Here is a 14,406-nt window from a genome sequence, read left to right as displayed (position 1 = left end):
TACTTATTGAAAAAAAAATTAAAAAACATTTTGCCGGTAATTAATATTTCGTGGTGCCATCTAGTGGTGAAAAAGTGAAACTATTTACCGACAAGCTTGGGCCCTTTTTTCTTAGATGGCGCCACTAAAGACGAGTTACTAGTATATATAGACTCAGCAAGTTTTAGGTATTTTTATCATGGATATTGGATAGTAGGTGTGTATGACAAGCTTAGTGAATCAGTATATCCGTCAGGAGAAATGAATATTTCGAGATAAATGTGTAGTGCTGAGAAATAAACCGTGCTGGAGTGTTTGATGTTGTTTATGCTCTTTTTCATTTTATTTCGAACTACCTCGAATCATTTGTTTACCACATTTTAAGATTATGAGCTACGATTTTAACTTTTAATGACAGACGCACGGTTATAGGTAATTATCTTATTTACGCATTAAACATGTTAACTGTGATTTTGATTCGCGAATAATAACTGCAACTGTTGACGGAGTACGAAAACGACGCGCAATTTTAAAAGTAGTAAAGTATCTTTTATGTTTTATTCTCTTTGCGAAGAATTTGGTTACTTACTTTTAGGTTAAGGGCGGAGTAAGTTTACACATAATTCATAAAAGAAATCACATTTCATTTACAAATTATGTGTGGAGTAAGAGTATCAAGAGTTTCAATTAATGTTTTGACTACGTACTAAACGTTTAAGTAATTATATGACCGAGTTTGTGTTTCTTATTACGAGGCTATATTGACATATTGCGCACGTTATCGGAAAAAACTTCTACTTATCGTTTCTTACGTTTGTTTGGATTGAGATCAGGATTATATGCATTTGATACAGTTGTTTCAGGTAAAATATATAGAATATCAATATGCAGACAATAAAATGTGTAGTAGTAGGAGACGGAGCTGTGGGTAAAACGTGTCTTTTGATTTCGTATACCACAAACAAATTTCCATCTGAATATGTACCTACAGTTTTTGATAACTATGCTGTCACGGTAATGATAGGTGGCGACCCATACACATTGGGATTATTTGATACAGCTGGTAACAATTGACTTAAATTTGTATCAATCTATAATTTTGTATGGTACATGTAAAATATCAATGTTACGTTGTGTTACAGGTCAGGAAGATTACGATAGGCTGAGACCTTTAAGTTATCCACAAACAGATGTATTTCTTGTTTGTTTTTCAGTAGTGTCGCCATCATCATTTGAAAATGTCAAAGAAAAGGTTACGTATTATTTGGATTATTGGGAGTGAAATTCAGTTTGTTAGAAACTAGAAATCATATATCATATGTACATTCTGTTTTAGTGGGTGCCTGAAATAACTCATCATTGTCAGAGGACCCCCTTCTTACTTGTCGGCACTCAAATCGATTTGAGAGACGACGTCGCTACTATCGAAAAGTTGGCAAAAAATAAGCAAAAACCAATATCGGCGGAACAGGGAGAAAAATTGGCTAAAGAGTTAAAAGCGGTGAAATACGTAGAGTGCAGTGCTCTCACGCAGGTAAGGCGTTACGAGTTTATATACATACGAGTGATGTACATTCTTTATCGAGTACTCGGATAATTGCACGGGATTCTTTTACATTACAGAAAGGTTTAAAGAACGTATTCGACGAAGCAATTTTGGCTGCACTCGAACCTCCCGAGCCAGTAAAGAAGAGGAAGTGTATACTGTTATAAAACGAGTATTTATTTTGAAAGCGATGCATGTCCGAAAGGTAAACAAAGTTATGCATAACTATAGCGAGCAACGAGTTCAACACGTAGTATAAAGCACTGTTTAAAACATTTCGAACTGTGCTTGTATGGTTCCTTTTTAAGAAAGAAATATTCATCTTCAGAGACACGTTAAAAGCCGCTATTACCAGCGCGACAATTTCAACCGATTTACTTCTGTATTAATCACGTTACAATCACGATCACATTCCACGCAACGTGAATTCTGGCTTTAAATTTCTCAGAGCTTATTGCACAACGATTTTCTAATCATTGCTTCGAAAATTTACATACACGAGAGCCGTACTTTTATCAATCTTATCCAAGAGATTTGTATCGTTCAAAATTCCTTTGATGCTTCTATTAGAACAATTGGTGCTATCGATCAATAGTATTTTTCATGCTTCACGTAAAGAGTTAGAGTGTAAAATATTCTTTAAACCTTTAAGGAATCAAAGTTTTCGGAGAAGAGAAATCAAAGTGTTCTTTTTCAACATACTGGATCGAAGTACTTGTTTCTAGCGGGACAAGTATTTAGGGATATCGACGATGAATGTATAGACTTACGATATATCGTAGATATATTATTTAGCTACTAATATTTCCGTTTGCATAGAACGAAACAAACGAAAACGATACTAACATCTCATTTAATTAGACAATGTTGCAAATATCGTCGAACGTGTACTACCAATAGAATTCTAAAATTCTATATAGCAGCTATGACACGTAGAATGTTTCCATAGAAGCGTGTTGGTTTCGAAAGACTTTACCGCATCTGATTTTGTACATATCAGCGTTTGTTACGGTATACACAGACACGGCAAACTAAGCCGACGGAGGAGAGGAGAGGATGAGAATAACGAGCATTTATACTTTGTAAGATTTCAATGAACGGATTGGTTGGCGGGTGTCGACCGCGTTGTACGCGATTGAGAAGGTCTTGTTTACGAGTAAAATAAACACTATCAACGAACGGGAGGCGACACCTGGTCGAAACGAGCAACGAGCAACGAGCTTGTTTTCCAATAATCGGATAATCACGTATTATTTATTGAACGACCATTGCGTTATTCATGGTTGATACTAGATTGCAGCTGATATCGGCTTGGGTCATTTTAGAAAACGTTTTTAAAATTACCCAAGAAGGCAGTTTACACCTGGAAGCCTCGGTTAGCGTCAACTATGAGAACCTAGGCCGTGAAAGGCTCAAATATTTCATTGTATTATTCGGTAAACGAAACTTCAACGCCTAATGTTTTACCACGAACTTACATTAACGTAACGTGAACTGGATAACGTGTATGGAGAATATTCGAAGCGTAAACAGTTTTCGCAACGATCGGACGACTCGGTTGCACTCGATCGACGTCGCGTAGGTCAGGCGAGAGTGAGTATCGCGGAAAGATCAACGATCGATTGGCACACCTCGTGTGTCCAGTTAAGGTGAGGTGGCATTTAGTAGCATTGTACGTGTTACGATATGTAGACACAACCGTGTAACAAAATATTCACATAAATATATTTATACTATGCATAAAGAGAGACTCTTTCTTTCGTTATCGAGTACCCACCATCCGAAACTCTAAGAAAATGAACGAAGAATATCGCCAGACCAGAGTACTCCTTTAATTCGCCATCGCGTTTCACGTTAAACTTCACTCGGGAGTTACCATTTGTTTTCCCGTCCGGTGCATTGTTTTCTTTCGCGTTTAGAAAGTAATGGGTATCTCGTAAAGTGCAAGACACGACTCGGTACGCTCGGTGTTCTCAGCTCGAATCGGCACGTGCGAACGGAAATGCAGGGGCGCCGAGAGACAGAAACAGGAGGCAGTCATTTGACGATCGAATGGAGGCATCGTCGACGTAGTTTGCTCACCGTGGTTCGTGCGCTCCTCTTTTCTCCCTTCTGTTCGGTCTCTTCCGTTCCGTTCGGTTTCCTTCTCCTGGTTTCAGCTCGCTCCTGCCATTCCTTCTTCGATTGCATTCGGCCGGCCGTATAACGTACCGGGTTGCGCCTTGTGGTTACTTCAATTAGGTGGATTCGTGGTTACGTATCGGCGTACTGGAGCGGTTTAACCACGCCGACACAGAAGGTACGCCGGTCACGGACTCATCACGGACGTGCCTCTGGACTCCCTTGACATTATCGCTAATCATCTCGAATCGATTCTCGCATCCACGAGAAACGGGGCCCAGGTATGCGCCAGACGTGAGCTTTCCGCTCGATTCGTGCGCGATCCCGACCCTTACCGGTTACCGTGCCAATTAGGAATGTTCATTTGAAAGCTGTCTCTCTCGACGGTAGAAATTCCACGTAAAATTCTACGTTGTTTCGGTAGAGATTTCGACAACGTGTGTTCGCTGGTTCGGGAGCTTGGCCCGATATCGACGACGCGAAACGTTCGATGGCGGATGGAGTGCAACGAACGGGGATCGTTGGCGCGTACGTGTAATTCCGAAGCACGTGGAAAAAGGACGGGGCACGTAGAAGAAGCCCGTATACGAAGAGGCGCGTATTATAAAACAAGTTGACCACCTGGTGGTAACCGCGCGGGGGGCCTCGAGCCGCACGTTGACACAACTCATTTTTACGCGGTGTCCCACGCACGATGGGCGGCCACGCTCGTCCGTGCCCCGTCCGTCGCGCTGGTTCGCGCTAGCACCGTTTTCTCCGCTGTGTTTATGCTGTTTTATGCCGGGGCTTCGGTACCACCGGCTCGGCTGACTAATGGCGCGAGATCTGTGTCGTAGTCATCGAGGGGGTGCTCCCTGGCACTGGCATTGCCGGACCTCTCGAGATACCATCGATTCTTGGAGATTCTATTGCGAGATCTTCCCGTGCTCCTTCTGCTCCGCTCTTTCGACGACATTTTTTACAGGCTATCGTATCCCTCCCGACAGAACCAACGCGATCACGGACCCATGGCATCGTTGGATCGCGTATCCGTGTTCTTAACACTAAACGTACCGAGCAGGCTCGAATCACCTCTTTCGAATTCCTTATTGCTCCTCTGTACTTGAACGAAACGCGAATGCAACACGTTACGCGCCAAGTCTGTTTTGTTTTCTTTATCGTTCCGCCCGCTAGATAAAAATGGATTCTATATTGTGTTGTACGCTGTCAGCCATCGGTGACTTTAAACTCGTAAGCCCACAACGAGTCTTGAAAATTTGAAATTGAACTTCCCCTATCTTATTCGTAATCCGTTGACCGCGGCAGTTAAGATTAGGGGTGGCAGCGTAGGTTAAGAGTACCAGACAAACTTTCTGCTGGCTGAAAACGTAACCCGCACGGCCTAGACAGCCGTGGGTTCGGCGATAACACGGTAGATAAGTGGCACGCGTCGTTTACCTTTCTTTCCAGCCGGCGGACAGAAGTTGCTCCGAAGAATCAGCGCTCGAAATCTAGTTTTAAACTAAACCAGACGCCCGGCCGATGCTTGGGCCGGGACAGCTCTCAGCCTGTCGCTCGTGACGTGAAATTATGCAGAGCCTGAATGCTTATATAGCCCGCGACACGCGTTTCTGTGTACAGCAGCCGTGTCGAGATTAGGGTAATCTTGCGCGGTCATGGTTGCTACCAGTTTACAGCGTCGGACGATGTCGATATTCTATACATTAATATTTACATTAATTATACGGAGTTATCCCTAAAATATTCTACCGTATCGTTAATCGGACGCATCGGAAAACCTCGAAACGAAGAGGGTGGTTTTCGCTGCGCAGAAATTTCCCGAAAGACGATAAGAGTGGATCCGATAACGCGTATACGTAGGGTACCTTCGTTTCTGGATTTTACGATGACCATTCTCGTCGTTTCGAGACTGACCCAAAACCTTTAAAATTCGTCTCCCGATCCTCGTTCCTCGGAGGGATACTCGAGCCGCTCGCATATCGCGCAGAGAAGGGTAACTCTCGCGGGAACGTTTTCCACATATTTATACCGCCTTATCCAATCTTTAGATTTCGGATCGGCCGGCACGATTTACAGCGATCGCGTCCGTGTACGCGTACGGATTCCCAGATATTATTTCGAAGTCGTTTGCAAGCCCTATCGGGGGCTGGCGTCGCGTACGCGTATCGACTCGTGGGGCTACGAAACTTCTTTTACCAGGAAGATTTCTAAACGGCAACGTAACATCGGGGTACAGCTTGCGAGCAGAATGTCCCCTGGTCCAGGGGGTGAAGTGGGTGATCCGGTATTCGATCTTTCGGAGTTTCAGGGAAAGCAGAACGTCGGTGGTCAGAGGTGAGCAGAAGTCGAGAGGCGACGTGGGTGGCAACAATAGCTCTCTCGAGCGGGCAGATTCTGGTGGCACGACATGCATTGTACGACCGCAGTTTGAAGGTGATTGATCACCGTTGGCGATCGCGCGTACACGCGTGCGTCACCTCGCGTCGCTTCGAGACCTCTCCCTCTTCTGTCTCTTACAAGGGACGCATACTCGTTCAACATGCCCGGCTGACAACGAACTGGTCGTCGTCGTAGTCGTCGCCCGACCAGATCTGGATTTTCGATGGAAGCAAACCGCGGGGGGCAAGCATGCCTCGATGCGTCCGATCTTGTCCGATCTTGACCGATCAGCGAGCGAGGGCTAACGAACGACCGTTGAGTCGCTAAAGCTTGAACGAATCGTTCCGTAATACCTTCCACGAGATGCTCTTCAGGATCCGCGACGACGCGGTAACCGTCGGCTGGAAGATCGCGCGAAAAGGGGCCGGTTGTTCGGTAGACGTTTACAAACTCCGTCGTCCCTCGACGGGGACGTTCGATTCGCGAAAGACGACTTTCCTTGTTTTTCTTTAACCTCTCGTGCAGCGATGCTTTTTCATTTTTATAAAATCGCTCGGCGGCGCGAGGGCAGCACTCATTTTAATACAAATTGTACGGTGTCTGTCTATACGACGCTACCGCATGTCGCAGAGGCAACATCGCGTCCCTTGGCGTCATTACCAGCCCCTCGGTAAGCGGGCCATACCCGATCGGTAGCGTCATATGGCGAAACTCCGAGCAGACGTTTAGCGTAAGTAGCGTAGTTACGCGCCCCATGGGGGTAACGCGTGGACCAGTCGCAAACTCACCGAGGTTCTTTCTACTTTCTTACGCGCGAAAACAGGCACGGCACTTTGACTCTGACCCTCGACAATTCCGAGTTCTTTGGGGACCTTTCGTTGGAGTCCGATCAAGGTACGGGCTACGGAGTACCGTCACACCTTGGGTGGCCAACGGAGGTTGAGCAAAACGTTATTTCATTCGAGGATGCTGAATGAAAGTATACGTATCCTCGACTGTCTATTTAAAGCTGATGGCGCGGTATATCGTGTCCGGCAGAGACGTTGCTACGAAAGGAAGACAGAAGTTTCAAGTGGGGCTGCGACATAATTGTTATAATAATCGTGCATCTACGAATAGTCTCAGGGCTACTCCGGAGCTGGAAGCGTGGCAGTCGGGGCGTTAAAGAGTTCGCACGGAAGTGGCGCGTTCGGAAGCGTCCCGCCGTTAAAGATTAATGGTCGAGCGGACGCTGAGGCGTATTAAGACGTATGGAAAAGGTCGAGGAGGAAGGAACCACGGAGGTCCGGTTGGGAGGTGCACGCGTTGGCTGTCGCAAGATTTTCCCCGGAAGCAGCTACTCGAATCGCGAGGCGGTGCTCGTTACGTAGATACGTGTAGTACGTAGAAAGAGGAACGGTCTGGTGATAAACTCTCATCCCTCGGCGCAGGTCTGTCCAAGTGGTAGCGCGGGACACGAACACGAACACGAATACAAGCGAATCGAGTCGGAGAGTGGCTCATCAGGCTGATAACCCAAGAGAAGAGAAGCGCGTGTCGCCCACTCACGGTGATTGCTGCCACCAGGTTTGTTCCTCGACCCTTCTGCCACCCCTCCCACGCCTCCTGCCTCCTCGCGGTGTTCATCGACGTCCCCACCACACGGTACGTGTCCCCCCTCTCTGGATCTATCCACTCACCCCCACTACAAGTTCGGTTCATCCCTACCATTCTCGAGCACGACCGTTCGACCGTGCCTCCGTATCACCTTCTGCTCTCGAGAACTCGGAATTGTCCACCCACGCTGTTCGCGATCGCGTTCCCGTTCGCGTTCTTCCTCTTTATTTCCCCCCCCTCGATGTCACCCTCCACTCTCCTTTCACGCCCATTCCCGTCTTTTCTCGGTTTTACTTTCCACGCTGGGGTGGCTCGGAGGGAGACACCGCGACCCGGAGGAGGAGAGCCCGAGGGAGGAACGAGGACGGGAACGTTTCCATTCGATTAGAACGCAATACGAGGAGCCACTATTTAGAGCATCCGCGCTATCGGGGCTAAAACCACTAAAGTCGACAGCGTACTGACACGGCAGAGCATTAGATCGGTGGCTAGGACCCGGGCATTGGCAAGGGGGATATCGCTGTCGCTGTTAACCACCACCGTTGCTACCTGGCCGGCCCAAGCCTCCGAGTGTTTAGTATGCTCCGTACGATACTCTGGTTTTACCCGTTGGACTCCCTGCGGGCTATACGCCGTCGGACTTTACGACAATTGACCATTCGGTTGTACGCGGACTCGAGTTCTCGCGGGCACGATGGAAACCGCCCTGTATTACCGATGAGCACGCTACCGCCATTTTGATTCGTCGCTACATTTCACCCGACGCGACGTGCACAGCGCGCCGCGCTGAAAGCGCTACAACACGATGTAGCCTACATCTCCGTTTACCGTTTACTTTTCGAATAAACCTAGTAATTAGACGCTCTTTACGCGCACCGAAGATAGCTGGAAATACGTTCTCGAGCAGACGCGTATCTTTTTCCACGCGTCGATACTAATTTATCGAAGGAATATGCGACTCGAAGAGTTTCAGCGAAAAAAGACACGTAGCGTCTCTGATTCGTAAAGTACTAAAAGAAAGCTTGGATCCGAAAAGAAACGAGACGCTGGTGGCGACGGTGGCGTTGGTGAGCGTCTCTTCGAGTTTCCGCTGTTTTGTTCCAGGGCGGAATTGAGATCGGTCCGTAGGCACGTAGAAGGTTCGGGTGGTTGCAACCTCGGCTATATCTGCAGCTCGGAGCTGAAAACGTAAGGGAGTTAAAACGCGATCCAATTTCTCAGGCCATTGAGTGCGGGGACTGCCATCTGTCTAACGGGTAGCCCCGTGCTTTTTACAGGCGAACCGTGAAATGCGCAAACAGAAGGTCCGGACCTCCTTTACATTTTAATCAAATCATTCCTCTATTACGCGGATCGGCCACCTTAAAGGATCTCGCGGGACCGAAGGGTTTAATTTCTTTCTTTCCCTTCTTTGCTCGAGCCTTCCTCGGCTTCTTCCATTCTCGATTCGTGCGTTCGGTGGACAAATTACGGATAATTCTGCTCGTAAAAATGTGTTTTAATTTCGTGAATTGCGTTCGTCGATACGTTTATTGTTTGAGGTTGACCGCGACCATCGACGAAACGGGCGTCATCTGGACAAATTGCTGATAGAGAGCGAAAGAGGGAGAGAGAGAATGAACGCGGTGACCAGCAACTGGAGGCAAGCACGCACGCTTTAATCGCACGCAAAGCGAGCAGAGGCAATCTTCTTTATGACGACGATCAAAGATCCCCCAAGGGGAATGGTAATTTGTCTCGAAGAAACGAATCGCGCGGCTACTTGCGCGTGTTTACGCGTAAGAGATAAGAAAAAGTTGTCAAAATTGTACAACTTCCATTTGATAGGAGGGCAGGGGTCTCTGGTTTCGAACGAGAGGCTTTTCAAGCTTCGTATCTGAAATAAAAATGGAGGTGTGTAGAAAACAGCGAGCGCCGGAGAGAGGTAGACGAAGAGGTCCGACCGTAACGGTAGCTTTTCCGCGATTCTGCGTCGATCGACCAGGAAGAGACGAGGGCAGAGGAGGGGTTGAAAGGGGACAGATCGGAGAGAGACAGGGGCGTCGTGGTAGGTGGTGCGGAGCCAGGGGGCGCGGGTGGTAGAGGGAGGCGACGAGAGGCGATCCGTAACGCGTCGATCTCCAACCTCGCAGGGATCAATTTAATTTTGTTACAAATAGCTACAACCCTTTGGTTGCCGACTCCCGTGGCGGGCACGTACGCTTCCAATCGGTTAATGACTGTTTCGAGGATCGATCGTTCGCCGAGCGAAAGCCTCGAAATAATCATCATGGTTTCACCGTAATTGCTCCGCGGGAAATGAGAGATAGGTTCGAGCCGCGCGGGCAAGGCGCAATTACGCAAAAATTAGTTAATTGTTCGTGAGTACGCGAGACTCATTGAAAGTACGGTTCCGTGGGTAATTAAGCTTTTGCGTAACGCGAATCCGATAATGATAACTATAAATTTTTATCCACGACGAATCGTGGCCGACCGCCGGGTAATTGCGGTGAACTCGTAAAACCAACTTTCTTTTCGTGATAGGGGAACACCCGCTTGCGTATCGCACTGGTTTACAAACTCCACCGATGACCACCTTCGTAATAAAACAGTCCTACAATCGCGGACGTGTATCGTTCTCGCGTAGTTCGAGACTCGTCGAACCTCCGACCGATATTGATCCGTGGCATTTATCAACCGTGCTAGGGACACGCGCAATATTTTTATATCGTACACGTTGGGCGTTTTTGTTGAATTTTACGACGGGAAGGAAGAGAAATGAAACGACGAGCGAGCGGAAACGGGGACTCCTGGACCATCGAGCGACGGGGAGAGGGAGACCGGAGCTTTTTCTCTCGCGTCGTCGGAAAATTCGCGAAAAAACGACCACCGAAAGGGAAAAAGGTCTGACAAACGGTGACGGTTGGTCGTTTACCGTTCGTTCTGCGCGGTCGCATAGGCAGAGGAGTTGCGCAGACCGAATCTTTTTCAAAACGAGCCGATATACGTCTAGTACGGATTGATATATGTCTATCCGTGACGTCGGTATGTATGGATTTTACGGCGCGTAGCTGTCTGCCACGGATGCTTGATGGCGGCTGTGGAAGCAGATTCATCTTTGGTGTGAATTGGCCGGAGCTAAATAAAGCTGCTCCGATGAGCCTCAGCGGGATATACTTGGTCTTCATAGATAATTTACCGCGCACGGAACCGTATTAAAGATAGATGCGACTCGTCGATGCGAACAGTCGCGGTACACGCGAAGGCTTGTCTGTCAGATTGTCTGCGATAACGTTATTGATATAACAGTTACACGTAACGAGTCGAATTCAATTTACATATTTACATATCGCGAAGGCGACCGTGTACGTAATTCCTCGATGGGGGGACTCTGTTACCTTCGCTTGGGAATTTCTCGTGACGACGTTCGATACGCGTACTCCAAGTGCGCGCTTCCGTGAATTTCCTGATACGTTGACCTTCGAGCGACTTCGACAACGCCGCTAGTTCGCGTGCTCGCCGCGCGCGCTGAAACTCAAAACGTCATATAAAAGCGTCGCGTTACAGTTGGCTGATGTCTTGGTGAGTCAGGGACGTGGAGTGAAATCGCGCGAAAGAACGGCAGCTCGTTTTCATCAATTTTCGAAACGCTGAAGCTGACTCGAGTGCCACCCTCTGGTCCTCGGCCGTCGTCGTCGTCGTCGTCGTCCTCGTAGTCTATGTGTTTCGTACGTTCGTCGTCGACGAGGGTTAGATACGTCGAAGGGGACGGAAGACGTTCAACCGACGGAGACGGAAGCCGAAGATGGAGTTCGAAGGTGGTGCGTCGGTTTCAAGGGAGATACTTCGCCGTTCGGCAGAGAGAAAGAGTAGATAAGGGGTTGGGGGATGGGAAGAGAGGGGGGGGGAGGGGCGGGGGTAGGCATAAGGGGGTCGATAAAGTAGCGATCGCGCATGGGACTCAATTACACGCTCCGGCGCGCGTTCTCTCTCTCTTTCGCGTTAGGCCACCCCCTCTCTTCTCGCTCGGCCGCCATCAGCACTCCCGCCCCCGAAGCAAACCCCTTCCACGCTCCGGTTTTCCAGGCACCGTTCAACCGGCTCACCCCTAACCTCCCACTATCCCCTGGGAATCGCTAAAGGGACGACTACGCTCGACTCGAAGCAGGAAATCAGCCAGACAACTCGACGGCAACGCTGTTCCTGTCGCGAGCTCCCCGCGTGCTTCGCCTGCCTCCGCCAATTTCTACCCTCGCCCTTCACCCTCTCGACTTTCCAGCCACTTTCTCTCCCTCTGCCGAGGCTCTCCGTCCTCCCGCGGTTTCAACCATTCGCTAGTCACCGCTGCTCTGTTCTTGGTCCTGTTCAGAACCGCGTTTCTCAAACTTTTTCGAACCTGGAACACTTTATATCGCTCTTTAACTTTCATTGGATAAACGCCAATGTAACATTCGTTATCTCGAAAGATATCTGAACAAGTAATTTTCTACACGTACGCTCCTCCACGAGGTCCATAAGTTTTCTTTCGCGCTTTAATTTCCTCTATCCTCTCGATTTCCCGTTGACGATTCCCATCGACGATGAAACGAATTCCTGACGCTTGGACGAACTTGGAGGAACCCCAAGTTCCCCGCGTGCTCGCGATTCCTTTCCGCGATGGGTCAATCGCCGAGGCGAGGAGCAGCTAGATGGCAGCAGAGTTACCTAACCGGAGGTCAAGATCTCTGGCGTATCTGTAAGAAGAGATTTATTTTAATCTATTTTGCATAAGTGCGCGTAGAACGAGATACTTGGTTTTTTTTTCAGCAGTTCGCTCGATAGCCGAGTCATTTCAATCGCTCCGACGATTAGACGTACGTGATGCGAACATTTACGACCAGTCCGGTAATTTAATGGTTCGTGACCGAAACTCTTTAGTCTCATTTAGGTCGTTTCCATCTGGAAGTCGATCGGTTTAATTATCGTGAATGCATTAAAGAAACCGTCGCGACCGTGCCGTTCCAAATTCCTTCGGCGATCTGTCAGTCGTTTCGTTTGGAGAATTAACGGATGCCGACGTTATCGCGAATGTACTTTACCATCGATGAAACGAGGAATGTAAAAAAAAATGTCGATTTTTAACAAAACCTCCGTCATCGATTGTCGCGTGGCCTTCGCTCGGCGATCGCGAGCAACGTGAATTAACGCGAAACGTGTCCGGTCTTCCGCGATCACAGCAAAAACGACGTAGCTGAAGCGGCAAACGATGGTTTCCCACGAGGAGCGTAGAAAGTTCGCGCTTCGATCCAGCGACCTATAACGGGTGTTCGTTTGTCCGCTCGAGTTCGGTCGTTACGACTTGGAGTAACTTCCAAGGAAGCTACCGTTCCGAAGCCTATTTTAAAGTTAAATGTTTCGTTCGTATAATACGAGTGGAAAGGGACGCTTATCCCGTCGCTCCGTCTCGATTTCCCTTCGGAGGTCCTTGAAATTTCGACGACAAGCGAGAAAAAACGACGGAAGTATCGTTGGTCGAAAAGTCGAGCGAGTTGGCGCGAGGCGAAACGAAAGGCGAGAGTGGAAACGGACGCGGGGCCCAGAGCGGCAGGGAGGAAAGGGAGAATGATTCAGTAGTGAAATATGTTAGGAGGTCGGCGTAATGCCTTTCTTTCTCCCCTTTTAAAAATCGAGTGTATGAAGCGAGCCAGACAATAATATTTCACATGCCGCGAGGCTAATTGAATGCTACCACGGTAGTTCTGGTCCTTAGCAGGCCCTCGGGAGTTCTCGGGCGTCCCCCCGCTCGCCCCCACGCCCCTCGCGGGTTGGTCCCTTTCGTTCCCCCGGCTGGCAGATCTTCCTACATCGTCCCCCACTTCCGTTCATTCGGTGGCACCGATTCACCGTCGCGCAGGTCCCGCGTCAGGCCCATTCGCTTTTGGAGAAGGAGTTTACCTCTCTCTCTCTCTCTTTCATTAGCCCACTCTCGTTCCCTCTCGCGCCGGAGGAGGGGTTCCGGGGCCCGCCGTGCGAGAGGACAATAATTAACCGGCGGTTAGTTTACGTCGCCCCCCGTGGTTTCAGGGCCCTATACGCGCGTACCTAACGCCTAGAGGTTCCCAACTTTCTTCGTCCCTGCGTTCTCTTACTCTCGCCCACCCTTTCTCGACTAATTGAGGCTGGCTTTTATAGTACCACTTCGGCTGCGCTTCGTTTCTCACGCGTTTTTACTTTTTCAACAAAATGAATCGATTAACCATCTCCCACTATGCTCGGGGTGAAAAGCGACCGACATATTACTCGCACCATTTACAATTTTTCGAACTGCGAAGAACGAACTCGGTAAGAGTGAAATCCCCCAAAGATTATAAACAGAGATTAATTTGGTGTCGAAAAAGAAGTTTGGTTTCAGCGTGTAATACCTCTATTTGTACGTGATCCGACTCATCGTAGGAGAGGAGGGTTAATTATGAACAGGGATGAAAATTGAATAACGCCCGAAATACGAGCAATATTCGTTAGCGAGAAAACCGGAGACTCTTGGCATCGGTTGAGAACGCCCCGCGCCGTTGAGATCACGCTCGCAGCCCGAGATTCATAAATATGGCTGTCCGTAGGTGTAGCGAGCGAGGGAGGGTCACACCTTCTTATAATTATTAACGCGACAAATGAGCCGGCCCCGTGGCTCGTATACAATGCGAGATTGGGTACGGTGATTCGATTCGCTCTGCTCGTTTCTCGATCCAGGATCGAGAGCGTTCGGTACGCTTTCGTTGCAGCGACAAAGTGCCTTTGGCTCCTATTCTTCTCGCCTTTTCTACCGCGTC

At 48.5% G+C, this 14,406-nt stretch overlaps 1 protein-coding gene across 2 annotated transcripts; it reads left to right on the top strand.

Moving 5' to 3' along the window:
* The first annotated feature begins 173 nt into the window (after nt 1-173).
* LOC128880533 (cdc42 homolog) lies at nt 174-3,269 on the top strand. Of its 2 annotated transcripts, XM_054130738.1 has the most exons (6): nt 174-411; nt 834-1,042; nt 1,122-1,231; nt 1,316-1,513; nt 1,603-1,730; nt 2,178-3,269. In XM_054130738.1, the coding sequence occupies exons 2-5, from the start codon at nt 865-867 to the stop codon at nt 1,690-1,692; spliced, it is 576 nt and encodes a 191-aa protein (XP_053986713.1). In that variant the 5' UTR covers nt 174-411; nt 834-864; the 3' UTR covers nt 1,693-1,730; nt 2,178-3,269. The 2 variants fall into 2 exon arrangements, with proteins under 2 accessions (XP_053986713.1, XP_053986712.1); XM_054130737.1 differs by having other exon boundaries at nt 175-411; nt 1,603-3,269.
* Nucleotides 3,270-14,406: the final 11,137 nt, after the last annotated feature.

This window comes from Hylaeus volcanicus, chromosome 7 (genome assembly GCF_026283585.1).
Source record: "Hylaeus volcanicus isolate JK05 chromosome 7, UHH_iyHylVolc1.0_haploid, whole genome shotgun sequence".
In the NCBI taxonomy this organism is placed as follows: domain Eukaryota; kingdom Metazoa; phylum Arthropoda; class Insecta; order Hymenoptera; family Colletidae; genus Hylaeus; species Hylaeus volcanicus.
The sequence above is the reverse complement of the archived record's forward strand: the minus strand, read 5'-3'. Positions and strand labels throughout refer to the sequence as shown.

Coding starts and splice junctions, on each gene's coding strand:
- LOC128880533 (XM_054130738.1), top strand. CDS start 865: ATGCAGACAATAAAATGTGTAGTAGTAGGAGACGGAGCTGTGGGTAAA. Junction 1,043..1,121: donor GGGATTATTTGATACAGCTG/GTAACAATTGAC, acceptor GTTGTGTTACAG/GTCAGGAAGATTACGATAGG. Junction 1,514..1,602: donor AGTGCAGTGCTCTCACGCAG/GTAAGGCGTTAC, acceptor TTTACATTACAG/AAAGGTTTAAAGAACGTATT.